The following is a 13,385-nucleotide window of genomic DNA, read 5'->3' on the forward strand; positions in this document are numbered from 1 at the left end:
CCGCAAAGTCACTAATGTGTAACATGAATAGAAATGAATTGTACCAGGTGATCAAAAAGTCAGTATAAATTTGAAATTTTAATAAACCACAGAATAATGTAGATCGAGAGGTAAAAATTGACACACATGCTTTGAATGGGGTTTTATTAGAACCAAAGAAAAAAACAAAAGTTCACAAAATGTCCGACAGATGGCGCTCGACAGCAAAACGTCAGTGACTGCGCATGACAATCGTGTATAAAAGGAGCTGTAATGAGAGACAGAATCAGATGCGCCAGCAATCGCAGAATGTTGACGTTACCTGAAAAGGCGCTTTTAGTTAAGCTGTATTACCAGAATGGGGAATGTGCTAGTTCAGCGTTACGATCCTATCGCCATAGGAAGGGGATTCGAAAGGGGAAAGGTCCGTTGACAAATGCAGCTGTGGCGAGAATGATTTTGAAGTTCGAAGCCACGGGTTGTTTAGATGATAGACCCCGTAGTGGCCGACCGAGCACAAGGCGTAATGCTGCTGAGACAGTTCAGGAAGAAATGGAGACCGTAGCGGGTTCGTCTATGCACGGGGACGTCAGCGCTCGTGCAGTCGCACGTCGCACCGGCATTCCATACACTACTGTTTGGTTGGCACCTAGGCGTACCCTCCGATGCTATCCGTACAAAAGCCATCGGCATCATGAACTGTTACCTGGCGATTTAGTGAAGCGAAGGGCATTTGCGGTGTGGGCGTTTCAAAAGATGGCGGAAGATGACGATTGGTTGAGTAACGTGTTGTGGACCGACGAAGCTCATTTCACACTCCGAGGGTCTGTCAACGCCCACAACTGCAGAATTTGGGCTACCGAAAATCCTAGAACTATCCTGGAAACTCCATTGCACGACGAGAAAGTCACGGTATGGGTTGGATTTACCACATTTACCGTTATCGGGCCATTTTTCTTCGAGGAAATGCGTGATTCTTGTTTTGTAACTGCTACCGTGACGGATGAGAGGTACGCCGATATGTTACAGAATCGCATCATCCCCAGCCTGGTTGATAAACACCTGCTGAAACGTACGATATTTATGCAGGATGGCGCTCCACCCCATACTGATAGACGCGTGAAAGATCTCTTGCTCGCGTCGTTTGGTGAGGATCGTGTGCTCAGCCGCCACTTTCGTCACGCTTGGCCTCCCAGGCCCCCAGACCTCAGTCCGTGCGATTGTTGGCTTTGGGGTTAGGCAATATCCGACGCCAGTGCCTCACCATAACTCCGGACATGCTATACAGTGCTATTCACAACATTATTCCTCGACTACAGCTATTGTTGAGGAATGATGGTGGACATATTGAGCATTTCCTGTAAAGAACATCATCTTTGCTTTGTCTTACTTTGTTATGCGAATTGCCCGCATCTCGTGGTCGTGCGGTAGCGTTCTCGCTTCGCACGCCCGGGTTCACGGGTTCGATTCCCGGCGGGTCAGGGATTTTCTCTGCCTCGTGATGGCTGGGTGTTGTGTGCTGTCCTTAGTTAGGTTTAAGTAGTTCTAAGTTCTAGGTGACTGATTACCATAGATGTTAAGTCCCATAGTGCTCAGAGCCATTTGAACCTTTTTTTGTTATGCTAATTATTGCTATCAGATGAAGCGCCATCTGTCGGACATTTTTTGATCTTTTGTATTTGTTTGGTTCTAATAAATCCCCATGTCATTCCAAGCATGTGTGTCAATTTGTACCTCTCTATCTACATTATTCCGTAATTTATTCAGTTTTCAAATTTGTACTGACTGTTTGATCACCCGGTAGTACACTCCCTTTAGCTCCAGCAGACATTACACCAGTGCCTGTACACGACTCTCTGTCGAGGATAACGTGCTGCGTCCTACCTACCCCTGAATTTTCGATCCAGTGGCAGTTGTAGTCATTTACCTAATACGAACGTATTTTCTTTAGAGAGGTGTCCGTGTGGTAGTCTTTACAAGGTCTAGCAACATTGAATAAACCAGGCTTCATCTATGCTTGGAACTAGGGTATCACGCTTGGAGAACGTGAGTTGCGTTTCGCACGATCCACGTTTTCGGCATCCGTGCTGATTTCCACAGAGAAGGTGATTTTATTCCGCCCTGGTTATACAGTTGGGACCTGAACATGTTATAGAATTCTGCTGCAAATAGATGTGAGTGTTGTGTAGTTTATAGCACCGTAACTATGTTCCTTATATGTAGATTTTCTAAACACAGGGAACATATATCTCCTCAAGGGAACTGCGCAAATTTAAGTTAAGAACGGAGTTACTTCACTCGCAAATTCCGTACAGCTCTTGACAAGAACGCCATCGGCTCCTCGGCCCTTATTGAGCTTTAGCAATTTATGCTGCTTTTCAGTACTGCTAGTGATTATTACTTTTCTACTCATTTTATTTGTGATACGCTATGGAATTTTCTGATGCGTTCCTGAAACACTGTTTTGAGGTAAAGAGGACCTAATCTCATACATGCGCGTTAGTGCTGATATGAGCTGTCTCTTTATCTCCCGAGCTGAGAAAGAAAAAAATTGCTTGTATCAGTCAGTGATATTTTCCTAGAAGCACCCAGTCCTTGCTCAAACACATTTACTCTCTACTTTTTCTGATTCTTGTTACTTATCTCCGTTGCGTGCCGTTTAAGTCCTGTGCCAGTCAAGACTGGTTAATAAATGAAAGAGTAGCAGCATTTTATTCACAACACTTCACAATATTTGTGTGCAACTTGTGGAAAACTGTCATTGTTCGTATTTGCTTCATCATCATCGTTGTACAGTTCTAGTTTCCCGGATACTGTTAATGAGCGTCTTCCACTTTCTTACGTCCATGTATAGTCTGTCACTGCGAACATTGTCAATTCTTCTTCCTCTGACAGTGCGTTGTCCTTCCACTTCTCTTTCCAAATTTATTCGACCTGTTCTTGTAGTCTCCAACCTCATTGGACGCCTGTACCACCGTAGTCTGGATTTTCTGGTTCTGTATAAAAGGGATGTCTTGATTTCGGCTTTCTTCCTCATCTCCCAATTCCTTAACTTTTCCATCTTAGTCTTGAGAATGGTGGATCTAAGGAATTTCATTTTATACCTGGAGCCTCGATGACTCTCTCTTTGTGAGAGAGCCCGCTTCTATTCTGTAGGTAAATATTGGTACTAAGTAGCTGCTGAACATCACTAATTAATTTTTTCTGGAATCTTGTCGTCCCATAAAAGGGTTTTCATTTATTGATAGAATTCAGCACCGTTTTTTAGGCTGTTGGTAATCTCCTGTCTAATCAGATTATTCCTGGAGATTGCTGTCTCGAGGTACAGAAAACTCTCTACATACTCTTAGCTGGTGATCTCCCAGTTTCACACTGCGTGTATGCCCACCTCTGTTGAAGGCAATCATCACTGTCTTGGTCCAACAGATGTGGTCTATGCATTCTTGGATCTTGGATTTCTTTACGTTTAATCTGATCTGAACATCCTCTTCTGTCTTACCCCAGTTCATGCCATCTTCAGCAAGGACAACTGCATTAAGTTCAGAAACATTTTTCGTGATGTTTTTCATTATATCATCCATAACAGTGATGAACAATAGTGGGGTCAGTACACTGCCTTGCTGAACTCCACTATTAGTCTGAACCATGAAGATCGTCCCTCTCCAACATATAAACAACCAGTACAGTCTTGGTATGGCATTTGGATTTTCCTTACCAGTACTTTAGGTACATTCTTTTTCCTCAGGCGTTCCCAGATCTTCTCCCTAGCAACACTAATGTATGCCTTTCTTATACCCAAGAACCCAGTTAAGAAGTTCTTGCTTTTCTTCCAGTGAATGCAATGAAATGATCATATGGCACTGATGATCGGAGTCACCTCCTCAGAAGTTCAGCCACCAAGTTGCAAGTCTTTGGATGACTTGCGTGTCAATGATGGTGAAATGACGATGAGGACAAGACAGCACCTAGTCCCTGACTGGAGAAAATCTCTGACCCGTCCAGGAATCGAACCCAGGCCTGGTTCATGGCAGTCAACACGAGCTGACCATTCAGCTAGGGAGGCAGACTTTCGCTCAGTATTTCTTCATTAGCATACAGGTGCTGAAAATTAGACCTGCCGCGCGGGATTAGCCGAGCGGTCTGAGGCGCTGCAGTCATGGACTGTGCGGCTGGTCCCGGCGGAGGTTCGAGTCCTCCCTCGGGCATGGGTATGTGTGTTTATCCTTAGGGTAATTTAGGTTAAGTAGTGCGTAAGCTTAGGGACTGATGACCTTAGCAGTTAAGTCCCATAAGACAAAAAAAAAAAAATTAGATCCATTGCTGATATGTTATTTCTGAAGCCATACTGCTCCTCTTCCAACTGCACTTCTATGATTGTTCTCAATCTTTGATCTATGATCTTCTCTAGAATTTTCAATCTGTGCGACAGCTGGGTTACTCCTGTATAATCAATCTACTCTCTTCCCTAAACAGAGGAATTATAAAATCCTTGCTCCAACCTGAAGGCATTTTCACCGGCTGCGACATGTCGCGTATAATGACTGTGTGGATGATGTGGCCCATTCTACACCCTATTTTGGATCTATTTGACGATGCTGTGCTGATTATATTTATATGTTTTGACGATGCCATTATGCTTATCACTTTAGGACATGGTGTAAAAAAGGTACGGTTTACCGTATTTTATCTGTACATTTCCCTGGTTGTATGATAGTATATTGTGATATGTATTGCTGTATTGTGCTGAAAGACACACTGCTCACTAGGTGGATATATTTGTATATTGTATGTCTGAGGATGGTCATTACGGACTGAAACTGGTCATCGTCAAAAAAATTGATATTGTGATCAAAGACTGGAATAAAAAACATATGAAGGCGTTTTGTTGTCTTTACACACTTCATTGTGTGTTGTGTGCAGTCATTGTAGGCCCTGGACGCCAGCCGTCTTTCTCATGTCCTCATTCACCTCATCTGCACCTGGAGATTTTCCTTTAGGCATAGATTTTAAAGTTGTCTGTTTTTGGTCAGGTGATGGGACGGTCCCCACTGATTCTTTGTACGTTCTTCAACTGATCTATTCATTAGTTGGTCGAAATGGTGGTCCTTCAGGACTTCTCTGACGTTTCTATCTTTTCTAAAGATTTCTGGTTTCATCTCCGAGTGCCTTTATGGCATTCACTGGTTTCCTTTCATCTCTGATAACACTATACAGAACTTTCTTACTGCGTCTGTTATCCCCCTCGAGTTTCTGGGTGAATATCTGCCGTGTTTTGGTCTTCTCTTTTGTGACTGTTCTTTTAACTTCTAGTTTTTTTAATTTGGATATATTTGTCCCAGATCTCAGATCCTTACTTCATTTCTATTAAGTTCTGCTTTCATCTTTTTGCGTTCCCACAAACCTGGTCAGCTTGCTTCTCTGAGGCGTCCTATAATCTACTTCATTCAGGCTCTCCAATTTTCACTTTCTCTTTTGGGATATGATTTATTATACGGTTCTGATAGTCAGTTCTCTTTTCCATTTTTTGGAGTTCCCACAATGTGATTTTTGGCATCTTCCTATTGTGTGATTTTGACACGTTGATGTTTTTCAAATTCGCTACTAACAGACGATTATCACTGTCAATGTTCAAATTTATGTAACTAGTCTACCTTTTTCTTCATCTGCCAATCTCAGATGTATCTTGTTATATGACTCTTTTCTCGAGCCAGCTATTTTTCACCACCACTCCTCACAAAGAAATCCATGAGATCTTCACCTTCTACATTTATTCCACCATATCCGTGGGATCCCATTGCATTCTCATATCCTGTTATGTTTGTACCAACCTGTGCATCCAAGTCTCCTACAATTATGCTCCTATCGTCACAAATGACCGCTTTCAGATCATTCGTAAGCTGCTTTCTACTTCCTGGCAACATCCAGTTGCGGATGCACACACCTGTATGTGTATCTTTCCCTAAATGCCCATTTGCCTTCATTATTCTCTCACTGATGTACTGGATGTCTGCGGCTCCTTTCACGTTGTTTGCCATGATGAAACCAGCTCCATTCTTCATCTGTTTGTTCATTGCCATGTCAGTGAAGCGTATACAGCTTCCTTAATTTCTTCATCCCTTTCCTTTCCCAGTTGGTTTTACTCAGCACCAGTTTCATTATTTTTCTCCTTTCCATTAGACCTACCAGTTCCCCAGACTTCCTTGTGAGGCCGAGTAAATTGATGGTCCCTTTGTGAGTTAGTGGTCTCCTCTGGCAGTCGTGCATGGCTGCATGTCTCCACCTAATATCTGGCTGTAAACTATCATCTCTGGCGCGGGTCTGCACATGCTTATGTCTTAATCGAGTTGTTTGCGTTCCGTTTGAAAGCCATTACAAACGAACTCTTTCATTGCCCGCTAGACATAATGTAATCGAGGATTTTCTTCCAGGGTTTACTCCCTTAGCCTTGAATAGCCTTCTGCTGTATCTGAAAGGGAGCAGATTTTTAGTAAATTTAAGTGGAATTTACTCCATTTAGGCTTTGTCAGGTTTCTAAGACACAGCCCTTCCGCCTTCAGCTGTTGGTTCCACCTGTCAAGAGCAACTGACTCATCTGCCTTAACCGTTGAGATTAACATCTTCGCTCACCTCAGAAGCCGTTGGTGCTCTTCACCTCCTCTTCCCGGCTGCTGACTAATTTGCTTGCTCACATCTCGTAGAAAGCACCAGTTATTATAAATAGACTGGTTCATTAGTACTGAGCTGCCCCCCAAGTCAAGGCTTAATCCCTGGCAGAGGGGGAGGAAAACTTTTCACATTTGTCGGCAAGAAGAAGTTGATTTTACATTGTGTACCAGGCTCATGAAAGAATTCCCAATATCCAGATGGTCGACTTCGCTGTGCTGAGAGACAAGTATTGGATACAAACCGCGTAGAGGCACGAATGTTTTCCCATGCAGCATACATGAATGGAATGGGCTGAAACCCTAATATGCAGTACAAATGCCAGTACCCTCTCCCATGTGCTTCACAGTGGGAATATGGATGTAGACATGCATAGCAGTAAATGCTTCAGAAATTTGTGAAGAAACGGATCTTGCTATTATTAGAGTTTCTTTTCTCAGTTGGTAAAAACGGAAACCTTATTGGATCGTGTTGCTGTATGTCTGTGTGCCAGTGTGTCTGTCCAACTATTAAAAACTGTTTTCCTCAGATGTATCAAGTTGTAATTAATATCACATACTGAGGTCTGTGGTCTCTTGGCGGTGTATAACGTTTAAGCTTCTAAGTCAATGCACGTCATAAATTTTGATACTCACAAACTCACTCATGAAAACCTGTACAGTATTTACATTGACCTGCAAACATGAAAGCTGGCAAGAAGCAAGGTTTCACAGCAGAAATAGAGGAAAAAAGTCCCGAAATTATTTGTTTACAAATGAATCACAGGAAAAAAATAGATTTTTGTAATTTTTTTGTCCATCTGTCTTCCCACCTGTTATGTCCTCTTTTTCTTAGTAACGGGTGCGTGGTATCAAGTTCAAATTCGTCACATATTAAGCTTATATGTCAACGCAGTCAAGACAGCAATAAGGATAGTAAATTGTTGCAATAAGGACCCCAGAGTTAACTAATAAATTGTAGTGACAAGAACAATAAATTATCTAGTACGTTTCGTGGAAACCTAGCAACCATGCAGGTCCTGCTCATAAACTTAGCCAATAGGATAACAGTTCTATAATAGGGTAACAGGTCACCAAATTTTATATAAGGTGACTGACATAGAGTGTGGAGGATGGTATGGGAATGGGTAGGGGGAGTGGGAGGAGGTTAGGGAGATATGGCAACAATGCAGGCTGTGCTAAGAGCCCCATTACTCCATTACTAACGTCTTGTATGCCCTTCAGTTAACAGACGCACTACATTTTCCGAGAATCTTCCAGCAAATGTAAGTCTACTGTTCATCTTTCCTTTTAATGATTTTACATGTTCGTTGTATTCTATATGATTTTTTGGAATTAGCCTTAGATCCATCAGAATAGTACCACTGATGGTATAATGAGATACAACAGGGCTATTTCTCATTATTTAATTCTCATTAAGTTGCATTTAGCCACTCAAGAAGAGATGAATGTCACTACAGGAAGTGGAAATACTTCAAGTCGTTCTGAAATTCTTTACAACAATCTATTGATGATACTAACCCATCAGGTACAAAACTGTTTTGACGTTTTTGAATCTGTAGGATTCAATAGTACAGGGAGTTGTTCAAAGATTTTAACAATGCTCTGAGTCATTTAATTAATTCCGTTGCTCTAGTGATTGCATTATTATAAGAACTTAGGCTTCTGCGGCCGATGTCATAGTGATTATTATTCTTCTGGTTATTAGGCCGCGTCATTGCTAAAAACTAACAACAATAATAAACTAAAACCGACGTTTCAGCCGAACTGTAACGGCCATCCTCAGGGCACGACTAGTTTTGCATGGGGATAGGTGCTTCTACTTATTATAGACTATCTATGTCTGACGTCACTGTTGTAAAACTTTTAATTGGCCCTCTAATATGATTGGCTAGTCATAACGTTAGGGAAGATGGTAGGAAAGAAGCTATTCGTGGAAGTCCATGTCGTCAACGATTGGTAGCTGTCCGCCAATAAGCGTTCGGCTTCTGGTCGGCAACTTTTCCTCCTGGTGTGCGCGGAAGTGGACTGACAGTTGCTCTACAGCTGTTTGTGCAGATACGTCTGCGTCCCGTGTAGCTTCTGTCCCGCGACCGCTCGCGGCCCGTTGGACTGAGATGGCCGGCAGCCAGGACGCCGGGAGTTTGTAACCATGTTCTCTGTTGATGTTGTCAGGCTGCTTAATAATTTCGATCGCCTCCCGTATTTTGGGTTCTCGCATCCACGATTCTTTCTCATCTTCCCTTACGTTATGACTAGCCAATCATATTAGAGAGCCAATTAAAAGTTTTACAACAGTGACGTAAGACATCGATAGTCTGTAATAAATAGAAGCACCTATCCCCATGCCAAACCAGTCGTGCCCTGAGGAAGGCCGTTGCAATTCGGCCGAAACGTCGTTTCTAGGTTATTATTTTTGTTAATTTTTAGCAATGACGCGGCATAATACCCAGAAGAATTTTGATCACGATTACATTATTGTACATCAAAAGTGTCTTACACCATATCCTCTGTTATTTTATTTGCCAACAGTCCTGTGTAAAACTAGATGTGAAGTTTCAAGATGCAGTAACGAGGGATTTTGGAATTTATTGCAACCCTCTGTATATTACTCGAGTAGTGACAGCAAATAAAATATTAAACTAATTACAGCATGTACAGCGGCATTCAAGGAATCATTCTTTTCATGCTTGCTTCATACTCTAATGGAAGTAGTTAATAACTTTGACACGTAGTACACTGACAAACATCCTATGCTATGCAGTTCACAGTGTCTTGCACAGTACACATGTAGATTCAGATAGAAATCAATACAGATACATTGACATGAAGTGATATCCAAGTGAACTATTCAGGTGTGCTGAACCTGCCGTCTAATGTACCTTATTGGGGGTAAGAATTGATGGTATAATTAGATACCCCAATAAAGGTTGGAATAGCATGGCGACCTAACAGGGCAGCAGGTTCATAGAGCCAGGTGGATGTCCCATTACAAATCACCGAAGCAGTACAAAATAGGCCATTTAATTAGTGAAATAAGCTGCAAAAGTGGGCAGACTCATGCCCTGGTGTGTGGGCATGCGGCCTTAAAACAGCCAAGCAGATATCCTCAGAGTGGAGTCATGCTGTGAACACTCTGGCAAACGAAGAAGCACAGCTCAGGCTGTAGGTAGCTACAACAGTCTTAGCAGGAGTTGGTCACTTTGGCTGGTGCAGATGTGCTGCTCAGTGCAGGAAGCACACGAGGGCTCAGAGATGAACCAAACACCTCAGCACAGTGCAGTGCAGTGACAGTGGCCAGCAGAAGCAAGTCTGCAATAGTAAAACGTACCCGGGCAGGCAGCTCTCGGTAGTTAGTCAGGCTTAGGTGTGAACTACGGGCCTTGGGTATCCACCCTGAAGTCGAGAAAAGTCGGCTACTAGTTGGAAGGCACTAATTCAGTTCTCAGCGTCATCAGGCCTAGGCACAGCCCATAGTACCATAGCTAGCAGAGGCCGTTTCTAGCAGGTAGATAACCTCTTTCAGGACGACGATTGTTATGGAGTACCTCTAGAAGCTGGCTGCAGGCTGTGACATACACTGCATAGCTTAAACTGCCGATATTTCTGGTGGCTCGCTCGACACACAACTGTTTTACCCGACCATAACTCTTCATCACACAGGCCAAGGAAATGGCCAGGTGCTGGGTCTGGATGGGTGGTAATGGCATCATTACTACAGTCTGCTTCTTTACTTTCGCTGTGTCAGCAGGGTTGCAGCCCGGGCTTCGTCATCGAGGCTGGAAACGTGGTAACTTGTTGTACTGTAAGGACCAAGTGGTGATGCCTGCGGTGTCAGCACAGCCAATCTGTAGCTTCTTGCAAAAGAATGCCTCGTCAGCTTACTTCTGCTTCACCTCTCTAAGGCTTCTTACATCAATTCATGGTAACTTTTCTGTTAACTCAGCTAGACGTTTCAATCACCATTTAAAGAGGCAGTGGCGCAAAAATATCTTGACAATCGAAGATATGTTTCAGGACAGCCTTAACCATTAGAATATCTGGGTATTCCTCCAGGCTTATCCAGTCTTTGATTGTTACTTATCTTTCCACATACGATATCTGAACACTACTATAAGAGGTTCCCCCGGTGGGTGTGTGGGAATGGAATAACATCACTGCAGGTGATGGGGTTGGTGGAGGATTGTGACTCACCTCCAGCAGAAATATACAGCGTGTTCAGGTGTATGTACAGATGCTGTGGTCATTAGTACCTTAATATGTAACCACTTCAGTGTGTTGTTTTTTCTCTGAGTCTAACAGTCTTCGCATAAAGACATTACATAATTAGCTACCTGACGTTTTCTGCAAGGTTGTAATGCACCACTAAGCGCCTGTCAGTATAGACTAACTGTTCTGCATCCACATGTCCACTCTTCAACACCTGACCTGCTGGCCATGGGAAAATAAACGTTAACGACTTACTTGTACCACACATACTTGGAGATACTAACTTGAAAACATACTACTCCTTATAGCTATAATTATTAGTTAATACTAACGTAATGTTGTTCAGTGCATTGTGCTCGGTCACCAATAAAAATATCTGCATTTATAACCCTTACAACATGTATATCAACTGACAGAGATTCACTGAAAAGCAATAAATAGACTAATGGTAATGAAATTCACAAAGATGCAGATACATGTAAGGAAAATCACGAAATCCATTCAGAAATGTCAGGCTGTGTCACAGTCCTCCTCCATTTCTATTCCCCAAAGGAGGGTGTTTGGGTTTTAATCCAGGTCTGGAAACAAATTATCATTTGTCACGTGATATTTTTAACATGCTGTCAGTGTTATTGAGCAAGTAACTTCTGCAAAGGTTTCAGTCTCACACAACGTCTTCATTCTTGATCTAATGCACGTTGATGATTTCATTGCTTCTTTATCTGTACTGCTATGAGCTTACAGCAGTGGTGATTGCTATGTGTTGCAGGTGAGCGAGTCATCATCCAGACACCCGACACTGATCGCACTCCACTGCATGCAGGCAAGATGACGTCATATGGCACAGACAGACAGTATGTGTGATTGAGAGGTGTGCTGCTGACCATCCTCGACAAGTCTCATTACCATGGTTCTAACCAGAGTGCGCACTACCCCTATAATCTTACTCTGGTTCTGTAGTCTTAAAGTCACTTGAGCTGAGTTCCTCACTAAGGTTTATTGATAAAATACTATTACTCTTCAAGAAAACGTGCCTGTCTCTGTAGGCTTGTATTTTAATCAAATTACAATTTTAATGACTGGCCAAAATTCCAGTAAAAACTCAGTTATGTGAAAGTTACCATTTGGGAGTTTTTGATAAGAAGTAAAAGCCCACATTATTAATTTATACTAGTATAATACTAATGTTAATCTTAAGACATTATTTCATATTGGAATATAAATATTGATGTTATAAAAAGAAATCGTTTGTGTAATGTGTAAAAGTTTTGTCTGTTACCTTTATAACATCACTGAGTTACTTCAATAAAGAGCGATTAAAAATTCACAAGGAAATATTATATTTCTGGCCTATATAATGCAAGAAACAGATTTTTAAAAGGAATACAACATATCTGCAGCGTTACCTAAGCAAATTAACCCGATTTATCACTAAATTGCTCTTATGAAATTAAGAAAATAATGAAGTCTCTGAAGAATGGAAGCTTATGGACAGCTAATGGCATTTCTAATAAGATACTGAAGAGCTATTCTTACATAATAATTTCCTTCCTGGCTGAAATGCATATGAAATCCATCAATGAGTCAGAGTATTCTCTGGAGATATTGAAATAGCCATTTTTGGACTCCTATACATTATGGATATGAAAGATTAAAAGTTTTTGAAGAAGTAAATTCATTTAAAATAGTGTCCTAGCTTTGTAATAACAATATAACAGTAAGTCACAGCTTAGATTTTACGAAAGTCACTCAGTTGTTGCTATAAATAACCAACTCACTCATCAGATTTTTTAAGTATTAAATAAGAAAACAGGACTCGGTTTCTTTTCTATGACCTATTCAAGGCGTTTGGATCTGTAAAATGAAACATTCCTCACTAAAACAAAGGTTTTGTGGAATTAATGACATAGTTAACCAATGAGTGCCTCATACTTAACGAAAAAAATCCAAAAAAATGTGTCACATAATTAAAAGAATGTAGGTAGAACGGGATTTTTTACTGACTCAGGAAAAATCGTTAATAGAGTCGCAACATTCATGCTAGGTTCACAGAGGTTCCTCATATGCATAAATGACCCATAACTTAACATACATGAAGTGTAATTAGTTCTCTTTGCAGATACAGAAGAGCTGCAGTGAAGACAGTAAGTAATGCTTAAAAGAATTAGTGACTTGTCTCCTGCAAATGGTGTCTGCCCTCCTCCGCCCCCCCCCCCCCTCTCTCTGTCTCTTCAAGCTCTATCTCTCTGGCATATGCAGCATTAGCAATTCTGTACAACAAAGCTTACGCTAATTATTTCAAGTAAAGATAAGAGGTAATAAGTAAGACAGAAACTTACAGAATGTTTGGGTGTGTTTACCGATGAGTATTTAAAATGTAAAACAATTTTAGTTGCCCAAACAACTCAAATCAACTGTTGTCGTCTCCTCTTATCAATGAATGTCTTCGAGAACAAGTCAGTAAGTGAACACATTACGAAAATTTTCTCTCTATAATGTCATACAGAACACGATTATTTTGGATTAATTTTTCTT

General features: G+C 41.5%; 1 protein-coding gene across 1 annotated transcript in view; it reads left to right on the forward strand.

Moving 5' to 3' along the window:
* Nucleotides 1-12,056, forward strand: part of LOC126484633 (uncharacterized) — an 82,502-nt gene extending 70,446 nt beyond the window's left edge. The window contains exon 4 of the mRNA XM_050108224.1: nucleotides 11,620-12,056. Within this exon, the coding sequence (XP_049964181.1) occupies nucleotides 11,620-11,714 (95 nt within the window). The 3' untranslated portion in view covers nucleotides 11,715-12,056. The remainder of the gene's footprint in view (nucleotides 1-11,619) is intronic.
* The last annotated feature ends 1,329 nt before the right edge of the window (nucleotides 12,057-13,385 follow it).

The sequence above is a fragment of the Schistocerca serialis genome, chromosome 6, assembly GCF_023864345.2.
Source record: "Schistocerca serialis cubense isolate TAMUIC-IGC-003099 chromosome 6, iqSchSeri2.2, whole genome shotgun sequence".
NCBI lineage: Eukaryota > Metazoa > Arthropoda > Insecta > Orthoptera > Acrididae > Schistocerca > Schistocerca serialis.